Here is a 21,669-nt window from a genome sequence, read left to right as displayed (position 1 = left end):
TAATGCAGTTTAATAAGGTGCAGAGGACTAACGTTTTGACATGCACTGGGTCTTCATCAGAGTCAAAGTGGTTTTGACTCTGATGAAGTCCTGTGCTCCAGTTACTTCCTTGGATTTGCCTGTCAGATAGACCCATTGAAAAACCTTTGTACAAATATACCATACCATATTGTACTGTAAGACACCCTCCTGAACAATAAAACTATAGCAGACCAAAGTTAGCATAACATAAGATACCACACCATAAGATGCCATAAGATACTTTAAGATATGATCCTATACCACAAGGTTCTATAGCATAGCGCAATGGATGCTGTAAGATGCTACAAGATAGCACAGCATAGAATAGAATAGAATATTTAAGATCATTTTCTATCTTAATCTTAGCTGGGTTTATTTGTTTATGTAATGTTTGAAATTAAATAAACTGTTATAATTATTTTAGATGAATTGTTATTTACCAGCAAAGTTTTACCACAGCTTTTGACTTCCATCTAGTTATGATACCATACAACACTGATCAACTGGTGGCCCGAGGGCCATATCAGGCCTCCAAAGCTTCCTATCCGGCCCTCAGATCATTAAATTCAGAAAATGTGAAGAAGAAACAGTTTTACCAAGAATAACTTAACAATTTATCTGTTTTTGCAGAAATCCATTTGTCAGCGATTATTAGTAAAAATCTATATTAAAAATAGGTTAAGACTGGCAGAAACATCCTGATAAAGTGGTGAAAAGGGGTTAAAGAGGGTCAAAAATGGGTGAAAAGTGTCAAAATGGGTTGTAGAGTGGCACAAAGGGACAAAAATTGGCAGGATAAGTGGTGGAAATAAATTACAAGTGGCAAAAAACTTGGTAAAAGAGGGGGCAAAAAGTATAAAAAATCAGTTAAAAGTGGCAGAAATGTAGCAAAACTTGTTGTGAAAAGGTAGAAAAAGTTCCAAAAATGGTTAAAAAGAGGCAAAAATGATAAAAATGGCAGAAATTACCATAAAAAAGTAGTGAAAATAGGTTAAAAAGTATCAAAAAAGGGTTAATAATGGTGCTAAATCACAATAGGAGGGCTCATTCTGTGGGTTTTTCAGGGTCCCAGCAAACTCTGTGGGAAGACTTGCTTCCTTGCGACCTGCTGCGTAATAGATAAAAGGGATAGATCTCACTGTTAATACCTAAAAATGATGTGGTTTTTGAAAGAAAATACAAATTCTAATTCAATAATTAGTCAATCAGGTCCAAGTATGTATTTAATTTTTTCCCCCCATAGTCTCTGTCAAGACTCAACCTAGCTCTTGTGCAAAAGTACTTGATGTCCCCTGCTACATGATACGATATGACACAATACACCCTTTTGTCCTCTTAGAAAAATTTGTCTCTGCTGCTACATACACTGAGCTGCTTCTACAGTACAATCAACGAATTAAAATAATATAAACCAATATGTAAACACAATATAAAAGCAGATAACTATATAAACTAAAAAACAACATATATTGCCCATTTAGTTAGATTCTGCATGTGTACATACATGAACAACTACACAGTAACTGCTTAATGGTAAACTTCATCACCTAAACTATATACTGTGGTTAGTTGATGCATACATATCCAGACATAAGGAAATATACATTGAATGTTAAATGGCACACTTGATTATCGATAACTGTGGTCAGTTTTTGCATGTAGATATCCAGACATAAAGACCTACAGTGACTGCTAAATGGTACACTATGTGTTGAACATCATCCACACTCTTAAAGGCCATTCAGTTGACCCCACTGACCTGAAATCTTGGTGGTGAACTGGGTGATGATAGGGGGGCCATAGCCCTTGGCTGTGCTAGCGCGTAGGGTGAAGGAGTATGTGGAGCCTGGGTAGAGGCCTGTAAACATGTGGGTGGTCTCGTTGCCCAGCTTCACGACTTTCCCGCTCTGGTTGGAGAGGTCCAGCTCAGGGTCAAACGAGCTCACCGCCTTGTAGGAGATCTACAAAGAAAAGACATGAATATTCTGATAGTGGTCTCTGATACCCTGTGCTTAGCTCTCTTCAGCTGAAGAGGATTAGTATTCATTCGATGAAAACATTTTACATGAGAGGCATTTTAAAGGTTGACTGAACATTAAGTGTGCTTGCTCTGAAGAGGTGAGGAGTTTTTTCCCATTTCCTTCCTCCTGAAATCCCTGGAAAAAAAAACAAAAATCCATGAAAATAGTCCTTGGCTTGATTGTTTGTTTGCTGCCCAGTAACCATCTTAATAAGGTTTTCTTGTAAAACTTGATGGAATCCAGAGCGAACTCTGTGGAGCAATAGGGCAAAATCATTTGACATCCAACAGAGAACAAGTGTCTTTTTTTCAACCAGCAAAAATCATGTAATCGCAGAATGAACTAAAGAGAAAACTTAAATTCTGTTGTATGGGATGGGTTTTACTCTGCTGGTGAATCATATCATATTCTGTGCCACTGTGCCAAATAAAACCTTTGTCATTCATGTTACTAGTTTTAATCCATGCTAGCATCAATGCTTTGATAAAGGCATTGTTAGTTTGATCATTTGTGTTGGCCCACAAATTGATAAAACGGATACTAATTAAAAAAATGGGGTCACTTTGTTTTAAAAAGTTAGCTTTAGTTTGATTTGTCATTTTGCACTGTCAAAAATTAAATTATAGATTGTCCTTTTCTCTGGTTCATGATCAAATATAATGAGGGTAGAAAACTTTGTGGTAGCCTCACCCAATCTTTCCTCCAAATCTTCTCTAAACTGCAGCTATCACACTTTCAGTGAAATTTCATGACACATTTGAATTTCTCATTTCCAGTTTGTTCCTTGGAGATGAATCATAAAAAATCTGGTTGCAGTCAAATCATTCATTCTACTATCATCTCATCATTTTTATACCCCCAACCATCTACCCGAAAAATGACAAATCTGCCACAAGTCTCTGCAGTACTTTGTATCTGGAAGCTCCTTAGCAAACATGAACAAATTAAAACAGTGAACTGGGTAAAAACTTTTTCTGTTTAACAACAGAATGCATGCTAGCATGCTAATAGTAGGATTTGGTCCATAGCAAAACCATGTCCAAGATTTCCCTCATCCAATAGAAGGTAAATTGATTCCTGGTTCTGATCATTCCAATTTGTTTGGAATATAAATAACATTAAGTGCTGTGAAAGGCAAACTGGTTACACTTAAAATACTATTTAAACCTTTTAGTCACAACATTATGACCACTTACACGATCTATTAGAATCCAGAAAACACTTCAACATAAATTCTGCTTTAAGCAATTCAATGTTATTTTTTTGGTGGTGATGTACTAGAGCAGGAGTTCCAACTGCAGGGTCAGGAGGTTGCGAGTTCCCTTCCAGAAAACAAAGGAAAATTTAAAATAGTTTCAAATTTTAGATTTGACCCACAATTATAAAAAAATAAATTAAAAAAAAGCTTCAATTTAAGATTAGAATCTATTTTGAAATAGTCATTGGTGAGATTTATACTGAAATTAAAGTAATGTGTAAAAATCTCATTTAAATGTCACTTAAAAGACCAGTGGAGGTTTAGGATGGGTATCAAATTCGGTACTTTTATAGGTACCGACCGAATTCCGTTGGTACTCCCGAGTACCGATTCACGTAAAATCAAATGGTACCATGTTTCAGAACCTAAACGCATCCTTGTGACTGCAAGAGAGTGGAAGAGTAGTAATTTTCCATGGCGGACGCCAACGCAGCATTGCATGCACGTGAGTAATGACGTCGGTAGCAGCTAACTGAATTAACAAAACAAGCATGGCTGATAGGAAGCAGTCGAAGGTCGCACTCCACTTTTCAGAATACGACGAAGGTTACGCTGCAGTATTTGTGACATGAAATTCAAGATTTACCACGGCAAAACCTCTCATCGGAGGAAGCAGTGTTATGATTGATGATTCAGATCGGCTCCCGCTGTTTCCTGCTCACCCCCTGAATGCAAAAACCACCTTCAGCATGAGCTGTTTTTTTAGGGGGGGGGTTTGCAGCACTCACAGCTGAAATCAAGAAGGGGCGAAACGTATCATCCCAGCTTTGCCAAAAGAAATACAAGTGGGGGAATCAATCTGATTTAAGTTTTCAAGGGAAAATTTTCCAAGTTTCTACAGATGGATTCCTTCGCATTATTTCCACAGTATCTTGGTGATATTTCCTTGCATAAAGGAAAATATTCAGTGAACGAAACTATTCCAGACAAAGTTATGGATACCAGAAGTCAATTCAGTAACCTTGTGCAAAAAAACATCAGACGTGGACACAGGCCCTAAGTTAGCACAGGAGAGCAATAATGTGGAGGTCTGCTACTCTTTAAAGATGCACTCAGACACACAGAAACATCACCTGTGCATTATTAATGCAGTATGTCCACTTATTGCTGCAAAGAAGACTTACAACCTGATTCTGCTGTGTCCCTTTGTGCTTTTTTTATGCCAGTGTTGGAAAAGGCCGGTTAGTAAGTGTGCATGGTTGTGCACAGCATTACACTCTCTATTCACCTCCAGAGACAATAGGGGACCCAAGACTCTGATCAGGTCAGGTATGGAAGCATATGCTGGATCGGTACTTTGCCGTGTCAACCCAATCAACCATGCCCATGCCACGTCTCTCCAGGTACCCCCAGCTACCCCCTTCATGACTCGTGGTCACCCCCCAGTGTCTGGACCAGTCATCAGGTCCTGTGCTCCCAGTATGCAGTGAGTTAGATCAGGCCTGGGAAAGCTCACCAGGTTCCCCGTAAAAATACAGCTGCCATTCCTGTATCAGGTAGATGACCCTTCCTATCCTCTCCTGAGCACATCAGAATAAGACACACGGTCTTGCAAAAAATGCACCCAAGAAAAGTCGTCATAAAGGAGTCCAGTTGGCAACTATGGCCATTAGTCAATGTCCAAGCCTCACAAGAGTATAGTAAGAACAGAAGGACCAAGGACTGAAAGACTGTGACTTTTGGTTGCATGCTCAGATACCATGACAGCCCCACATCTTGCTCAGCGAACCCATTGCCCCACGTGCGAGTCCAAGTCTGTGGTTGATCTCAGCCTTGCATTGATGGATTACGCTGCCAAGGTAGGTGAACTGCTCTACAACCTCCGTTCTCTGACCATTCACTGACATAAATTTGAAGGAAGCATCCAAGGCATCCCCAAATGCCTGGATGTTTGTTTTGGCCCAGTCAAGGAAGAAAGTTTTGGATCACTTGTACCAGATGCAATGTATCAAAAGGGGTTCCTAATATTTTGCTAATAATGACAGCAACATATAAAAACCGATTTAAATGCAATGCATTTTAGTACGAACAACTACAACTTCCACAATGACTATAAAGAAAGCTCACCACCTCTTTGGCCATGCTGACAGCAATTAAAAATTCAGAAGCATTGTAGAAGGAGAATTTATGACATAGAGGTTGTATTAGATTGCATTAAATTGCAGAGGTGGTCCTAATGTTATTGCTGATTGGTATAGTGTGGAAAAATTAGATAACATTATAAAGAAAATAATAAAATAAAAATACAAACACAAAGGTTAAAAATTGGCATTACTCTCTCTTCTGTACTTCTCATTTCAGTCAAAGGCCACAGGGCAAAATTTAAAAAGTCTTATATTAAGAAAAACCTCTTTACTTCATGTGAGAGCTCCTGACTTTATGTCAACAAAGCTTTTGTCTGACATTTCCAATATTAGCAAGATACAAAAGGTCTGTGAGGGGGAGCTGTCTTTTAATTTTTTCTTTTTTTATTTTAAAAGCAGAGGTTATTTTTTCCATCCATTGCTGATGCAAGCTTGTGGTTTAAAGGAGAGAGAAAGTACACTTAATGTATTCCATCTCCATTAATAAACACAGGGAGCTCTGGAGGGAAGCATTAAGGTGAGTGTTTTTGCTAATATCCATTTTGAATAACTGTAAAGTCCCACTTTAAGAAAATGCCTGTGCTCGTAAAGGAAAACCTCCATTATAATTCCAATTACGGAACACAAAGGGAGTGGGGAGTGCTGCATAATTTGTGTCCATCAAGTTCTGAAATGCTTCGAGGCCTTCTCATTTAGTCTTTGTCCGTGAAATGAGTCTGTGATGCCAAATCCTATATCATAACATTTCAGGGGGAGGAATATGAAATGACTTGTCAACACTGGGCACAAGAACAGGTTTGTGCGATTTTAATGGAGCTGACAGGAAAAATAATGTTGGGAATATAGAAAATATGTGGGCAAATTAATTTCAGGCTTGTGTGTAACTCTTACTCGAACTGATATATTGAGCTTTTTGAATCTAATGGGCTGAGATTTTCTTATCCAAGGGAGGTAAATGTCAAATTTATGAAGCATTCACAAAATATAAAAGCCTTTAATATTATCTCCAGCAGCTTTATTCATCAAATAATGAAGAAAGCTAAATAACTCTTGATGTAAGATGCTGTGCAGTCTTTCCTATCTTAAAGTGAAATGAAAGAACTGCACAAGCTTCATATTTGTTTTAGCACAAGATTTTTGACCTTATTATGCTCAGCTAAAGTAAATATGAATAATCTCAGATTGAATGGCTGCATGTTTTATAAGAATAGTGGCTTTTACGGACAATAGAAGCACTTAATGGTAATTTTGCTTTCCAGAAAATGCAATTTGGTTTCTATAATAGAGGCAATTTCCCTCAGACATAATTGGATGCACAGCTTTTATTTACAACTGCATAAACAAAATGCTACATCAAGGTTTTTCCGTTGCTAAATTTAGCTGTAAGTCATAACTGGGAAATCTGCTTTCTAAAGATGCTGGCACATGCCTGTCTGAAAAGTTGCCAATAAAATGGCATCCGCAGAGCTTGGTCAAAAAGGAACGGAGCTGAAATCTCTTTGATATCAGGCCTTGTCAGACATATTTCTCTCTGAGTCCTTTGATAATGTCAAATCAAAGCCGGGTCCTGACATATAAGAAGCAACTTCTGGGGGGAAACTGGCAGAATACATTGTGAGGTTACTTTTTAAAGCACAGAGTCAGACTGCAGCGGTGAGAGGGGGGGAACACACCTGGAGCAAGCTGCTGGCTTGTTAGATTTTCCTCATCTGTCGCACTGTGTGAGACGCTCTGAGATGAATATTAAAACATGCTCTTACTCTAACATAACACCTGTGATTCCGGATTATATTCAGAGACCCATAATGATGCTTTAAAACCTGGAAACAGCAGGGTTTCTCAGTGATTTATTGTTATTTTACATAGACATATTATATTGTTAAGGCTCTCAAGGCAGAGGCAGGGAGAAGTAATTGCTGCAGCGTATGAAAATAATAGCCTGGAGTGGGTATTTTATGAAATGAAGCACATTTGCCTAACTATAAATATAAGTGAGGCTGGCAAAGCATGGATGCAAACCAATCCATTTGCTTTGAATGCTTTTACGTGTAGCATGAAATTTTAAAAAGATAAACATCGGAGACATGTTGCTTTAAAAGTGATTAAGTGTGCGGTAAACCTAGCGTTTTATTGGACATTGTTTTCCTGCACCTCTAAGTGCCAAAGAGCTGTTCAGTGCACACAACACTGCATTACACTCAGCTGAATAAACAGGGCCGTGTGATGTTTCTGACTAAAGGACTTTCCTGCTTTGATTGAAATGTCTCTGCGCCACTTAGAGAATATCTATTTCATATTTCACGGTGCGGCGGCGGCTAGAGCGACCTATACGACGACCCTGATTGCATGGCTTTTATTCAATCTGCAGTGATGGTATGAAGAACAGCTCTGTCAATGATTGCTAACCAAGTCAAAATATCAGGCAAGAGCAAACTGGCGACACGAGCGCGAATCAACAGAGGAGAATCAATCTGGGAGAAAGGCTGGAGGATTACTGGCACCTTAAGCGGGTTAAGATCAATGTGTACATAAACCACGTGTCTGAGTAAGTGTTTGTGGAGGCTGTTTCTATTATTTAAGACTCAATGCAGCTCCTGGACAAGGAGAGCAGTGCCTGTGTGGAGCCTTATGTCAACATTTGCTCAGCACAGGATCGTGATGTGTTCGAGGTCTTTCAGAAATTGTGTTTTCTTCACAGGTCGCACATGTGTCGAAAGACAGAAGACGAGGGCAGTTTGCTGTCAAGTCTACTCGAGTACAGTGCAGATCAGCAGCCAAATACACTCAATGGTACTTCATGGGGGAAGAGTAAAAGAGCTGATGATATAATGAAAACAGCAGCTCAACTGAAACAAACTGATTCAGGATGAAGTTGTTTACCAAACTACATCTTAGAGCTAAGCAGCCATAATTGCTGTGTAGATCATCTAATGAACCTTTCTGTTTACATACTTTATTATCCTGTACCTTGAGTCCAAATCCAGTCAACTTATTTCATCTCAGATGCTGAAAACATACTAACATAACAAATGTGCAATGCAAAACAATGATTTAAATCAATCTACTGGTATCATTTAAACATTTTTTGTATTAATAGGTCCATTTTACTAATGTGAAGTTTCCCTGCAGGGTTCCTCTCAGATCCACCTTCCTGTGCTTTGATTGGCCAGGATAACTATGAAGTCAATCAGCATTTTCACTCATGAAACTGCTGCTAATTTCCAGGGTGAACCAAATGTCAGACAGACTTTATATTCTAACCCAATGATGAGCTTTTTCTAAGCCTTATTAAGACATTTAAGTGGTTAAACCAAACCAAGTCTCTAGTTGTGTCAGCGTAACTGTGGTATATTAAAGGTATAATATGTGACTTTTGATCCAGTAGAAGCTAAATTTAAGTTGCAGTCTCTCAGACCAAAACAAAACTGTCTTGCAGCACCTCCCCTTCTCACCACCCTTCGCTCTGTAGTCTGACCAAACAAAGACTTTATTTCAGTTCTGAAAGTCTATAGGTTATTCTGCAGCAACACTTTGCCACTGTGCCTCTATGTAGAGCATTGTTAAGTTGACTGGCCATCCTTTACCCCTTCATGGTTGTAGGGCTACTGATAGACAGTGATGGGCTCAAATTAATGTAAGAAGCATCTTTAAGGCCTCTAAGTGACACACAGAAAAGCTGAGGAAAGCACTATCTCATCAGTGTGAACGCAGAGCTGAGAACAACAAACCCAAGAGAAGTTTTACTTTACTGTTTTTCAGTAATTTATTACTCAACAGCATATATAGTAAAGTTATCCTTAAATGCTGCATATAATACTTTCATGGGAAACATTTGGGCTCATGTTAAAATATGCAAAGAATGACATTTTATTCAAAAGACCTTTCTGGCCTAAAGTCTTCATAGTAGATAAGGCTGCCCATAAGGGGGGATAAAGGGGAGAGCTTTCTGGGGCCCAGCCAAGGACCTATGGAGGTGAGCAAAATCACGATATATTGCAAAGTTGATCTGATAACCATATTTTATATTTAGTCTGTATAATAACCACTGTTATCAAAGCAACAAAAAGTGAATTTTAATTATCAATGCTGAAGTGCAGTAGAGCCTTTTCGAAGATGTAGATCCCTTTTCTTCAAACAGAATGACCTTTTTTTTAGTAACGATAACAATGTGGATGGGCACATTGAACTAAATCACTTAAATGATGTAAGGCATCATAGATAAGCCATGATGCGCACAGATGAGAGGATGTCAGAAAATAAAGAAGAAAGAGCTGATGCATCTTTTAAGGGAAAGTTATTGCAAAAATTGGCTAAAAGTAGTGAAAATTGGTTCAAAAAAATGCAAAAAAAAAAAAAAAAAAAAAAAAGGGCAAAAAGGGGTTGCTATTTGAGAAACGGGATAAAAAGGTGGCAAAGATGGGTTAAAAGTGGCTAAATTGGTTAAAGGAATGCAAAGATAGGAAAAAAAATGGCTTTGAGAGGCCAAAATGGGCAAACAGTGGCAAAAATGGGCTAAAAAGGCATAGAAGTTGCAAAAATGGCTGGATAAAGTCGTGAAGATGGGTTACAGAGAGACAGCATTGGGTAAAAATGTCTTGAAGAGGCAAAAATAGGCTTAAATGATAAGAATGGGCAAAAAGTGGCAAAAATTGGGAAGATGGCTGGATAAAGTAGTGGGTTTAATAGTAGCAGTTATAGGTAAAAGTGGAAAAAAGCGGCAAAAATGAGCAGAAATAGTGTTGAAAATAATTTAAAAGGTGGCAAAAAATGGGAGAAAATGGTAAAGAAGTCGCAGGAATGGCTGTTGTGAAAATGGGTTTAAAATTGGAAATAATGGGTCAAAGTTTAAAAAAGTGGTAAAGTCAGCAAAAACAGTGATGCAAATGGCTTGAAGTGGCAAAAAGTGACAATAATGGGCTAAGAGTGGCAAAAAAGTGGCAAAAATGGCTGGATAAAGTCGTGAAAATGGGTTTAAAAGTGACAAGAATGGGTCAAAGTATAAGAAAGAGGCAAAATGAGCAAAACAGTGGTGAAAAGTGGCTTTAATGTGGTTACAAAGTGGCATGAATAAATGATTTTAACATCCAAACTCAATAGTAGCTAGACATACTTTTCAGCTCCAAAATAGAGGTAACAGTTTGCCAGTGCTAGTAACAATAGCGATCCAACAAAGGAGCACTAACATTATCATTAATTAAAACTCAGAGGGCCCATTTTTATTGTTTTTTTCAAGGGCACAGCTGATCCTGTGGGCAGGCCTGATAGTAGAAGAACAAACCCTTAAGATAAAGGCTTTATTCCATAAGTTTACCATGTCTAGTTCATAAAAAAGATGGTTTTAACAAAAACATTTTAATGCATAAACAGATTTTTTTGTTGTGATATTATACCAAAAAATTGTGAAAATGTTTGCATGCTTCTATGAAGGGGAGAACATCTGGAGTATCAGATGTATCACTAGAAATGCAGATGAAATATTATCAAATTAGTCTGGCTGTTCTCAAACACTTGCTCTTAAGACAGAGAGATGTTTGTATCTGTGCTCCTGTCACCTTTTGAAAATCTCACACTTGCACTCGTAGAATAGGCAAAAACTGAAAAAACTAGGTGTGTAAAAAGTCCATTGTTTTATCAAAGTGAGGGCCCAGGGCTGTTTTTTGGCTTAAAGCCTTTGATTTGGGGAGGACAGCACAGTGGAGAGCGAATGAAATCAGGGAGAGAGAGTAGGGAATGACATGCAGGAGAGTGAACACAGGTTGGACTTGAACCCCAACTGGAAAAATGACCCCTACATTTGGGGGGTGACCCAACTGCTGGGCAACTGGTGGACCATTGTTGTTTTCTTAAGACTTTTATGCTGTCATAAGGATAAGTAACTTGACCATCACTTTAGCCTCTACTGTCACCAGCCCCTAACAGAATAAAAAACAAGGTGTTGTTCTACCCTGGGTGAGGGGTATTTCAGTTTCATTTAGTTTTAGTCCCTCTACTGATAAGAGCAGTCCAACATCACTTCCCAATCTCCAGAATGACCTTGACCCTGTTCGAGTAAAAATAAAGCTCTGAGACTGAACGGCTTTGGATTACAAAACCGTGGTAGCAACGTAAATGAAAACTATTGTGTTTGTTGTATTTTGTTCTTCAAACTGCTAAAAAAAAAACCCAAACAAGTTATTTATATTCTTAAATCTATTAATGTATTAACGACAATTCTAAAGTTTAGATCAAACTCATTTAACAAACCTAATTTAAACATTTAAGAAATGCGATGCCAGTTTATGACATCTTAGGTGACAACATGGGGCCGTTTGTCCAGTTTGATCAGACACTTGTACATCATACACCTGTAACTTTGTTTATTTCATTTCATATTTCATTTTCATATTAAAGCAATGTGTTTGTACTCTAAGCTTTCAAATCATAGAGATCCCATCTGTCCTATTTACCACCATTCATTTATGGAACAGTGTCACTCAGAAAGGGTGGGGCCGGCATTGTTTGGGCCAAATTAATCTGGACGATTTTCTCTTGTTGATTAAGAAATAGAAATCTTAAGATAAAAAAAGATGTATCTGTCTGATTAGAGAACTCAAGCACTTAAAATAAGTGTAACCCATGCTTCAACACTAACCTGGCCATGTCAAATTTTCTGCTAGGAAAAGAATCCCAAGGAAACCTAGATCTCTCTTACCTTAACCAGTTTTATTGCCTGTTTCTCTGCATTTTTAATTACAGGAATGTGCCTGGTTTAACTTGTAATCTCGCTCCATGAAAAACTGAAGCTCTTTATTGTGCGGACTGTCAGCAGACCAGCAGCTGCATCTAATTCCCAAAGCCTACCTCAGGAAAACAAACTGAATCACATGATAAAAAAATCTATTTGAACATTTCTCTGGCAGCTCTGCCCATCAAAGTTGAGAAAAAAAAAACTCAAAGAAATTCACCTAATCCACAAAGAACAAGGGAAGAAAAAACAGCTTAATATTTGAAGAACAGTGGGCTTGAATACTTCTCCAAAGGGTGATCAATACCTCTCATCACTTAGAGAAGTCTAGAGCTGTTGTACCTCATACTGAGTGATGATCCCGTAGGTCTGCGCTGGTTCTCTCCATTTCAGGATGATCTTCTCCTCGTAGGCGCTGCCCTGAATGGACTCCAGAGGAACAGCTCCAGGAACTGTGGGGAAATTATCACATTTCTTAACAACTGAGAAATTCTCATGGTAGTTATGAATTAAAAAAAAAACATCCATGGCTGATAATCTTATATTCTTCTGAGACCTTCTGAGAGCTTTTGTTTGGTTTGTAGTTTTAATTTTCCCCACTTATTTGGGATCAGTAAGACCTAATAAGTTTTAAAGCTCAGCCTAGTCTTCTAACAGGAATTAGTTAGAAATTATGTCCACAACTCTTCTTAAGTTTCTGTTTCTGCAGAAAAAAGCATGTTTTTTAAAGCAAATGTTTTGGCTGTATGCCGGCCATTTGGTCAGTTGTTGGGGTCTTTAGTCAGTAAGAAAATGTATGAAGCATTGAGAGTGGTAAATAAACTTAACTACCAACTACACTATCACACCAGCAGCAAAAACTAATTAAAACTTAACCAAAATTCAAAACAAGAATTTAAAACTAAATAAATATTAAAAAATCAACAATTAAAAAATATCATAAACTTGCAGCAAACTATACATCTCTGACGTCCACTCTCCCAGAGACCATTAATCTGAGATGCTGTTTATGTCAGACCAAAAGAGCCATTATTTTCTAGTACAATGTTTTTCCAGTTTTAGATTTAAAAAATAATAATAACCATACATAGCTAAGCAACAATGTAAAGTTACTGCATAAGCCAATGTAGCCAAGTTAGCGTTAGCAACATGAGCTTTAGGAAACATAACTACAGCTAACTTTGCTACCTAGACAACATAGCTATGTATCTCATTTGGCCTCTTTTTAAGCTTGTTTTTAACCATGTTAGCTAGGTAGCAATATAAGCTGCATTGGTAACTAGGTAGCTTTGTTATATGTGGATAAGGTAGCAATGCAGCTTACACGGCTGCTTTGTGAAGTAAGCTTTAGTTATGTTAGCTAGGTAGCTCTGTTATACATAGGTAACAAAGCTACATACCTTATGTAGCTGATTTGTTTAGCTTTAGTTACCTTAGCTAGATAGCTGCTTAGCTAGAAAGTTCATTAGCTATGTAGCTTTGTTATATGTAGATGACACAGCTATGAAGCTGCTTTGTGAGCTTTGCTTTAGCTACATTAGCTATGTAGCTAAGCAAGCTATGCTTGCTGCATTGGAATGATTTCATGGAGCACACGCTTTTTTCCTCGTTACTTTGCTCTATTAAAAGTTTATTAATCAGGTTTTGCAAGTCAGGTTTTTAACTTTTAACTTCTGGTATCTTAACGGTTACCTTAACCCCAATCCTAAACAGAAGTTTAATTCGATTTTATTTTGAAAGTTTAAGTGTGTATTTCCTCCCTGACAGAGACAGTGTCTCAGATGAACAGTCTGTGATTGTGGCTGACAGAGATGAACGGTCTGCAGCCAGACCTCTCGCTAATTTCACAGAAAAAAAATTAAATTTCAATATTCTGGACAATTATCTCCAAAAGTCTAATTTCAGAAATTATGACTTTGTTGTTAAAAAGCCGAGATTTAATGTCCTCGTATGTAAATGCAGGATTGTAGGAGGAAACACATGTTCCAAAACATTGTCAATAAAGCTGATAAATGCCTTTCCTACTTAGCAGCTTTCATCCTTTCTATTATGATTATCTATCAGTGCATCTGATGTGCATAAAACCATCAGTTAAAGAGGTTTTCAAGGACCAGCAGTACAAGAAAAGTCCATGAGCCAAAGTCAAGCACATCCCTCTATGAATTTTTAGAGATAATTTGAAGTGATTGTCACTCCAAAGACACCTTGATAAATACGTTTAACAGCTCAAAGCGCCACTTCTCACACAGATAAAAATGTGTTGCAAACAAACACGAACTAGTAACCCCCTGGGAAAAGTGGGAAATCTTGATCCTTTTGTAATGTTTACTCACACTGAGATACTGCCAAAGATATCTGGTCCTTTAACCCCTCCTGTGAATTGCTTTGATTGTGAAAGTGAGCAGAATGATGTCGAGACGTTTTAAGATTTATCTTCATGAATGTTACTGCAGCTACACCCTGCCTGCACACTTGTTCCCATGGGATTCTAAACACACAGACACGCAGCAGTCAGACGGTGAGAAACAGTTGCCACTTTCAAGTTCCCAACCACAGATATCTGAGGCCGACATGACAAGGCTCTGTTTTCGTCAGCTGAGCCTGTTTGTTATCTGGCGGCCGGGGGTTCCTTGAGACTTCTGTGGAGTTCATTTCCTGTGAGTCTGCTGAGGCAACACAGAGCATCTTTCATCTTTGAAGGAGGTGAAACAACCATGTGACACAGACGCTTGCTGTTTGACTCCTGTGATCTCTGAAAAATATCAGGGGAAAATCCAAAACTCGGCCTTGTGAACGCTTCTTATGACCAGGTAAGATTTTATGACAATGCTGAAGAATGAAGATCAGAATGACACCATTTATACAAAAATGCTGGGTCTTTTGGGGGTCTTCTTTCATAATCTGTTAGGTGCAATAAATTGTTTTGTACCTTGTTTTAATGAGTTCCTTTGGTGTTTGGGTTCTTTGTTCTCATTTGTTTGTCAAGGAACTTTTTAAAAGTGACATATAAAAAAAGTTACCTTATTGGACCAAATATAGGACCGAACTTTTTTTCTTGAACACAGCCTTACATATTCCTATATAAAGGCTTTAAACTTAAATGAAAATTATTTAGAAAAAAGTGGCTTAGTTAGCTCAGAAGCAGTGTAAGATGAGCCTAAGACGAGGTAAAAACCTAAGTATTTTGCTTAATTTTGCTGATGTTATCATTGCTTTTAATGAAAACTGTGTTCTGTACAAAAGCAAGCTTCCCTTTCTCTTAAAAATCCTCTTGATACTGTAAGTGGGGGTCATCATATAATCAGGATCGACTTGCATTCGTGACAATGCTATCATCATGTCTGCAACAGTTTTAAACTACAGACAGATCCTATACCATGCCTAGCTGAATGTTATTTTGATTGTGATATAGTCCATTTTTCCCCTAAAGACAGAAAGCAGAAGAGGATTTGCCCATCAGGACTGGTGTATACAGCAGCCAAAAGCGCTGAAGTGTCTTCCCTGACCTCCCAGCACCAGTGGAAGAAACCACAGATACAGCTTATTTGTTGAAATCTGTTGGAGAAATGCCATGGTCAACATGTGATTCAGCTGCTCTGGCCTTTTTCTGAGCACACATAAAGCTGTTTTCATTATACTCTCCTCTCTGACTGTCTGCTTGCATGAGTGTTTACTTGCTTGTCTCTACCTCACTCTCTACAGACACGACTATTAATTTCTTATAAAAACATCCATCCATCCATCCATCCATCCATCCATCCATCCATCTAAACTCAGGTTGCAGCAGAGCTTGAGTTAAGAGTGCTGTCATTTGGCAAAAGGTTGGTTGATTACAATCAGGTTGATCTTCATTATGATAGCCAATTTTCAAATCTCTATCCAGCCTGATAAGGAAACAAATAAGGGCAACTAAGTTTTAAGGACAACAGCAGGGAAAGGGGGAGAAGAATCAAATGGTGAGTGAGCATGCTAACCAGTGAGATAGCGGTGCATTTTTATATTGGGACACATATTGCATATTGGCAAGGTAAAAAGTCAGGAGAAATACAAAAAAGTATAAACATATACTTTGATCACATGCAACCTTAAATCAAAAATTATAGTTACATTTGAAGAGATTTTATGAGAGCCTTTATTTGATTTTGATACTAAACATGATCAGTACTCCATTGGGCATGCAAGGAACAGCTGTTATAATTTGGTTAGCGGGGCTGTTACCTATTTCTCTTACAAAAAAACCCTCAAAAAAATATTCTTCCTATAACTTTTATCGGATTTTTTTTTTATTTTAGGGGATTCTAGAGTATTAGTAGCATTGGTGCTAGCATCCTGGTGAACAGGTACCTCTTTCTGGAGCCATAAAAGCTATCAAACTAATATTGTGTTCGGATGTTCAAAGTATTTATTCTTGCTATTTTTAACCCACTTGCCACATTCAACAAATTTTGCTGCTTTCTGCCCAATTTAACACTTGAATTTGAACCAGTTTTGCCTTTTTTTGCCATTTCTTTCTTGCCACTTTTAACTCACATTGCCACTTGCAACCCATTTTTCCCCCATTTTCAATACTTTATAGCTGCTTGTCACCCACTTCTGCAACTTCTTTTTGCCACTTTTAACCCATTTTTTTTACCCTATTTTGACACCCCATTTTGCCACTTTAAGCCATTTTTGTCACTTAAAGTATTTTGCCAATTTTTGCCACTTTAACCCCATTTTTTTGTGTCTCATCACAATTATTCAATTCTTCTCCATGAAAGTTGTCTCAGTTTCTTCTACTTCATATTCTGGCATCCTGATATTTGGGCACATCAAAGCTTAGCTTATAGTTTAGTTCACTGTGCCCATCCACATCGCTACTTGAATTAATAAATGTTATTCTGCTTTAAGAAAAAGGGGTTTATATTTTGAAAAATATTAATTAAAAATGAAATACATTTTTTGTTGCTTGCATAAGAGTGGTCATTCAGGTTAAAAATAAAACATGGTTCACATAGCTTAACTTTACAACGAACCATGATTTTCCTCACCTCCATGGGCCTCCAGTTTGTCTGGGGTCCAGAAAGCTCTCCCCTTTATCCCACTAACCTTGTATACCTCTAATGGCTGGTGCTTACTGTAGTTTCAATACAGAACTGATAGACTTAGGGATGACCTGGAATAGTCAGCAATTCGACGATTCACTTCGGAGGAGTCTGATTCGACTATGAGCCTCATAGTTGAATCAGACCCCACCCACTGTCCTGCGGTGCTGGGGTTGTTTATAACCTCAGACGGCAAGCACATGGCTAATTATGTATGCACAATGACCTCAAAACAAGCCTATCTCTCTGCGCAAGCTCAGTATCGCTGGGGACTATGCAGGGAAAGAGGGAAAGTTTGACCAGAACTTTCTCGTAAAGCAGAATTTTAATCTAAGTGAGATTTTCCTGGTTAACAAAAGCCTTAATATCATCAGTGGCATGGAGGGATTTTGTGTCATCGCTTCGAGTAATGAAGAGGTTGAAACGAAGGGAACTTTAGCTGAGCGGCTGAAACACCGATGCAGCAGCAGAGAGAGAGGTCTATGCCGGCTAATTAGCAGAAGTATTCTTAGATAAGCCATTAATGAGAGGAGGACTGGACCAAACTATCTGCTGTGGAGCTTTTGTCTTTTCGGGACTAGTCCAAATAAACCAGGATGGTTGGATTTCCAGCGTTAGCAGAGGTTACAGCTGTTATCATGAGGACTGATATTAGCAACTGATGGTAAGACTCATTTTTCATTTGAAATGTAGAGTTCCAGCGCGGTGTCCAGTTAAGAGAGCACTTTTGTTATGTGTTTGGATGCTTCGTTGTTGTCGCTGGAGGATGGTATTTCGCTGTTGTAAGCCTCTAATTTATAGTAGCAGCCAATGTGCTAACAGGCTAACGGTGCTGATGTGAAGCTAACTGTTGTTGTTTATGAATTTAACGTGGGTGTATATTGTGTAACTGACTGTGTAAGGAAAAGCGCACAGCTTTCATTTTGATACCTTAAACCACTTACACAAAAAAATAAGAGAGATTTATGCGTTTTGCTGTAAATGCAGCAAAATAATGTTAAAGCAAACATCTGGAAGTCTGGAATTCTTGAGGACTGCCGGTCCAGGGACAAAAAAGTCTAGCAGAAACGCTGTCCGACTATTAGTCGACTATAGGCAAAATCTGACGAATCAGATTCGACTATGAAAACCTTAGTCATAGACACCCCTAGATAGACTCCAGCATTTCCAATGCATAAAGGCCCTAATTGTTGGCTCTTTTTGCCCCTGAGCTCACACTGTTCTCAGTTAAAAACAGTTCAAATTTTGAACTGTCATGGCAAGCTGATGGGACAGGCTTGCCATCGTCACGTCTCCCTTACTGGCCAATCAAATTAAAGAAAGGGTGGGACTTATGACACCAGCGTTGTCAATAGCAATGGCAAAGGGGAAACCAATCTGAACTGTGTTTTCAAGGGTAAAGTTTCAATGTTTTGAGCGGCTGCAAATGTCTTAACAAAATTCATTTATATCACTTTTTTTGGTGATTTGGAAAAATGAAAACTTTAAGTTCAGAGAGCTACTAAAAACATGTTAAAGATGCTAAAGAAGAAAAAAGACATCCAATTTTGTAACTTTGCAACAATAAACCCTGAGGAGAGGCACTCTAAAACTGAGGTTGTGGGAAGTGTCAGTGCAAAAACTGCAAAAAAGGCCCTAAATGAGCTTATTTTTTAAAGTCCAGGTCTGTAGCATCCTCTTTCATTCACGTGTGTTGTGTAAATGAGTGACAGATGTCATAGCACCACAATCTCAGTTGTAATTCTGTTAGCCTGTTAGTGGTGATATCCATTTTGTGCTGTCATCTAGCTGAAGAACATCCAAGTCCTTTGAAAACCTGCGCCCTCAGGGAATGATGCACCAGCCGCCAGTGGATGAGTCATTATTTATGTACGAGTTTCAGTGAATTCCATTGTTAGTTTTATCTGCATTAAATTTGATTTTCTTAATAAACACTTGATAAATGTTTGTAAAACATCATTTTGAATGAGATTTTGGAGAAGTGTACATAAGCTTTTTGAATGCTGAAGCTGCTGCATTTTATTCCTTTGCTTCCAATACTTCAGATAAGCCATCAAGGATTAGAAATAAAAGTGCACCAAATTGTACTGTATAAAACCTAAATTGACAAAGTATTACATGTATACAGAAAGAGAAAAGAAAAGCGGTATTTTATACATGAGTACAGCAAAAACTGGAGTGTTAAAATCTCATTTGAGAGTTGATTTTAATTTATTTAAGTTGATTTTTTTAACTCCCAAAGTGTAATTTTTACCTCCATTCTGAGTAACATAGACTTCAGTTTGAGCCCTCAGTGTTATTCCAACTCAGTAGGGAGTGAAAGATTAAAGCCCTACCCACAGACATTTAAAATCTGGGGGCTAGATTATTGTTGTGTTTCACGTTAGATATTCTGCACCATGAGTGAAGTTGTCCAGTGAGTTAATCATCTCTGGCCTGTGATAGGGGGTGCTCTATATCAAAGGGTAGCTTCCTGATTTTCATCAAAGGGTGTTCCTTAACTCTGTATTTGTCTCTTTGCCACATATTTGTCAGAAATAAACTAACTTTGCAACAAGTGTTCAATACAAGCCGGCAGTCTTTAGTAAGTATCACAGTGCAATGCAATATGTCAGAGATTAAACTGTAAATACCTAAAATTTACCCCCAAAGTGAAAGTAAATAACACAATAATGTGTTAAGAGTACACTTACAAAACAACACTGCTGTTTCTTTGAAAAAATAAAGTCAAAAGACGGTGCTTAAATCTTATAGCCAACCCAAATATAAAGGCCTATCACGGGTGATTCATTGCAGACCTACACTTACCATCCTCATCAGTCTGGACCTCCAGCTCCATGCTCTCCTTCACCCCCTCTGGATTGCGTAGCACCAGTTTGACACTCAGGTTGGTGAAGGGCGTCAGGTTGTGGATGGTGTGCTGAGGATCGCGGCTCTGGGTGTCGTAACACACCTCCTCCCGGGTCTCCTCCTTGCCGGCCACCCTGGAGCGGTACTGAACGGTCAGGTTGTAGCTATGGCAGCGGGTCACGTTGTAGCCAAGAGGCTCCCAGCGCACCGTCACCTGTTTGGATTGGATATCCACCACTTCTAGCTTCTGCGGGCCATGCATGGGCTCTGGCGGGACGAACAGAGAGAGAGGAGTGTGAGCATACATCAAGATAATCAATTAAGGTGTATAAAATGGCAGGTATTGCAAGATATTTTCAGTAAAATCAGGGAAACGACTGAGGTCTCTCTCAGGGCACAGAGCAGCCGGTGTTCCTTTAGGTCAAAGAACATCCAATACCAGATTTTTTGTAACACTTAAGCCCCGGTTTGTACTTTTATACATATTAAAATGCTATTTCCTCTGTTTGGAATTCATATTTCCAGGAAACATATTTAAAAATTTCAAAGCCAAAGCCTGATACTGCAGCTTGCTATATCCCATCACCGTTGCTAACTCGGTCTCACAGCAGCTGCACACACCAAGACACCAGCGATGTGTTGGTGGAAAACCCTCAGCAGGAGGTGTATCATCCCTTCAGAGCGTGCCGTTCCTCTGCTCCTGCTACCTTTCCCTCTCTTTCTCTCTCTCCCTTCCATCTCACCCAGTGGCGGTCAGCTATTAGCACCACACTGATACAGAGTCAGCCAGCTTGTCAATCCAGGCGGGACACAACCCCCACTGCCATCCTATCACCTCTAATCACACAGACAATGTGTCTTTTTGCCTTTTCTCTTCTACTTTCTCCATTTTCTTGTCTATCTGCTCGCTCACCATCTCCTTTCTCTCTATTTCCTCTCTTCGTCCATGTCTTTTTTTCTGTGGCTCCCCCATTTCTATATTCCCCCCTTGCTCTCCCTCTCTCTCCCTCACCTACGGGAGGAAAGCAGCCCAGGCACAAGGTAATGGGATCAATTTCCATTCCAGGTTAAATTCGCAGTCCATTTCTCTGGAACTTAACACTTTACCACCTATTAGGAGGAGCCAGGGCTCAATTTCCCCCGTTCCCCAGGAGACACAGTCCAGCAATTCAGAAGCAGCGGCAGCAGCCATGTTTAACATTCTGGAGGTGCACGGGGGGGAGACTGGACTTGAGGTGCAGCATGTTGTTCATTTCTACCGGCTGTGCAAAGGACTCAATAAACAAGCAAGAATCAGGGAATAACAACTGGTAAACCTTTACGATGGAGCGCACAAAATTTATAGTTGCTCTGCCCAATGGATGCCCTTAACATGTGAATGTCTGGTCTAGGGTTGTCACAATGCCAGAATTTCACAACTAGACCTAACACTAGTTAAAATGTTACTATTCTTCTTCTTTTATTATTCATCCATTATCTCTGAAGTAATTAAGGTCCATAATTAGTGCTTTTTTTTTTTTTTAATTTCCTCGTTTACATGCTTTATTGTCCTTTCCAGCACACTCTGGGTAAGCCACTGTAGCATCACACTGCAGCCACAGAAATGTGAAATAAGTCCACCACTCCT

At 38.8% G+C, this 21,669-nt stretch overlaps 1 protein-coding gene across 13 annotated transcripts in view; it reads right to left on the bottom strand.

The window, feature by feature from the left end:
• The window catches only part of LOC121520598 (receptor-type tyrosine-protein phosphatase mu-like), a 284,435-nt gene that overhangs the window by 111,845 nt on the left and 150,921 nt on the right, over nt 1-21,669 (bottom strand). For all 13 annotated transcript variants that reach the window (XM_041804124.1, XM_041804128.1, XM_041804125.1 and 10 more), the window contains exons 8-10: nt 20,001-20,309; nt 12,451-12,560; nt 1,781-1,982 (exon numbers count right to left, since the gene is read on the bottom strand). In XM_041804124.1, the coding sequence (XP_041660058.1) occupies nt 1,781-1,982; nt 12,451-12,560; nt 20,001-20,309 (621 nt within the window). The remainder of the gene's footprint in view (nt 1-1,780; nt 1,983-12,450; nt 12,561-20,000; nt 20,310-21,669) is intronic.

Source organism: Cheilinus undulatus, linkage group 13 (genome assembly GCF_018320785.1).
Source record: "Cheilinus undulatus linkage group 13, ASM1832078v1, whole genome shotgun sequence".
Lineage (NCBI taxonomy): Eukaryota > Metazoa > Chordata > Actinopteri > Labriformes > Labridae > Cheilinus > Cheilinus undulatus.
This window is presented reverse-complemented; position numbering and strand designations above follow the sequence as displayed.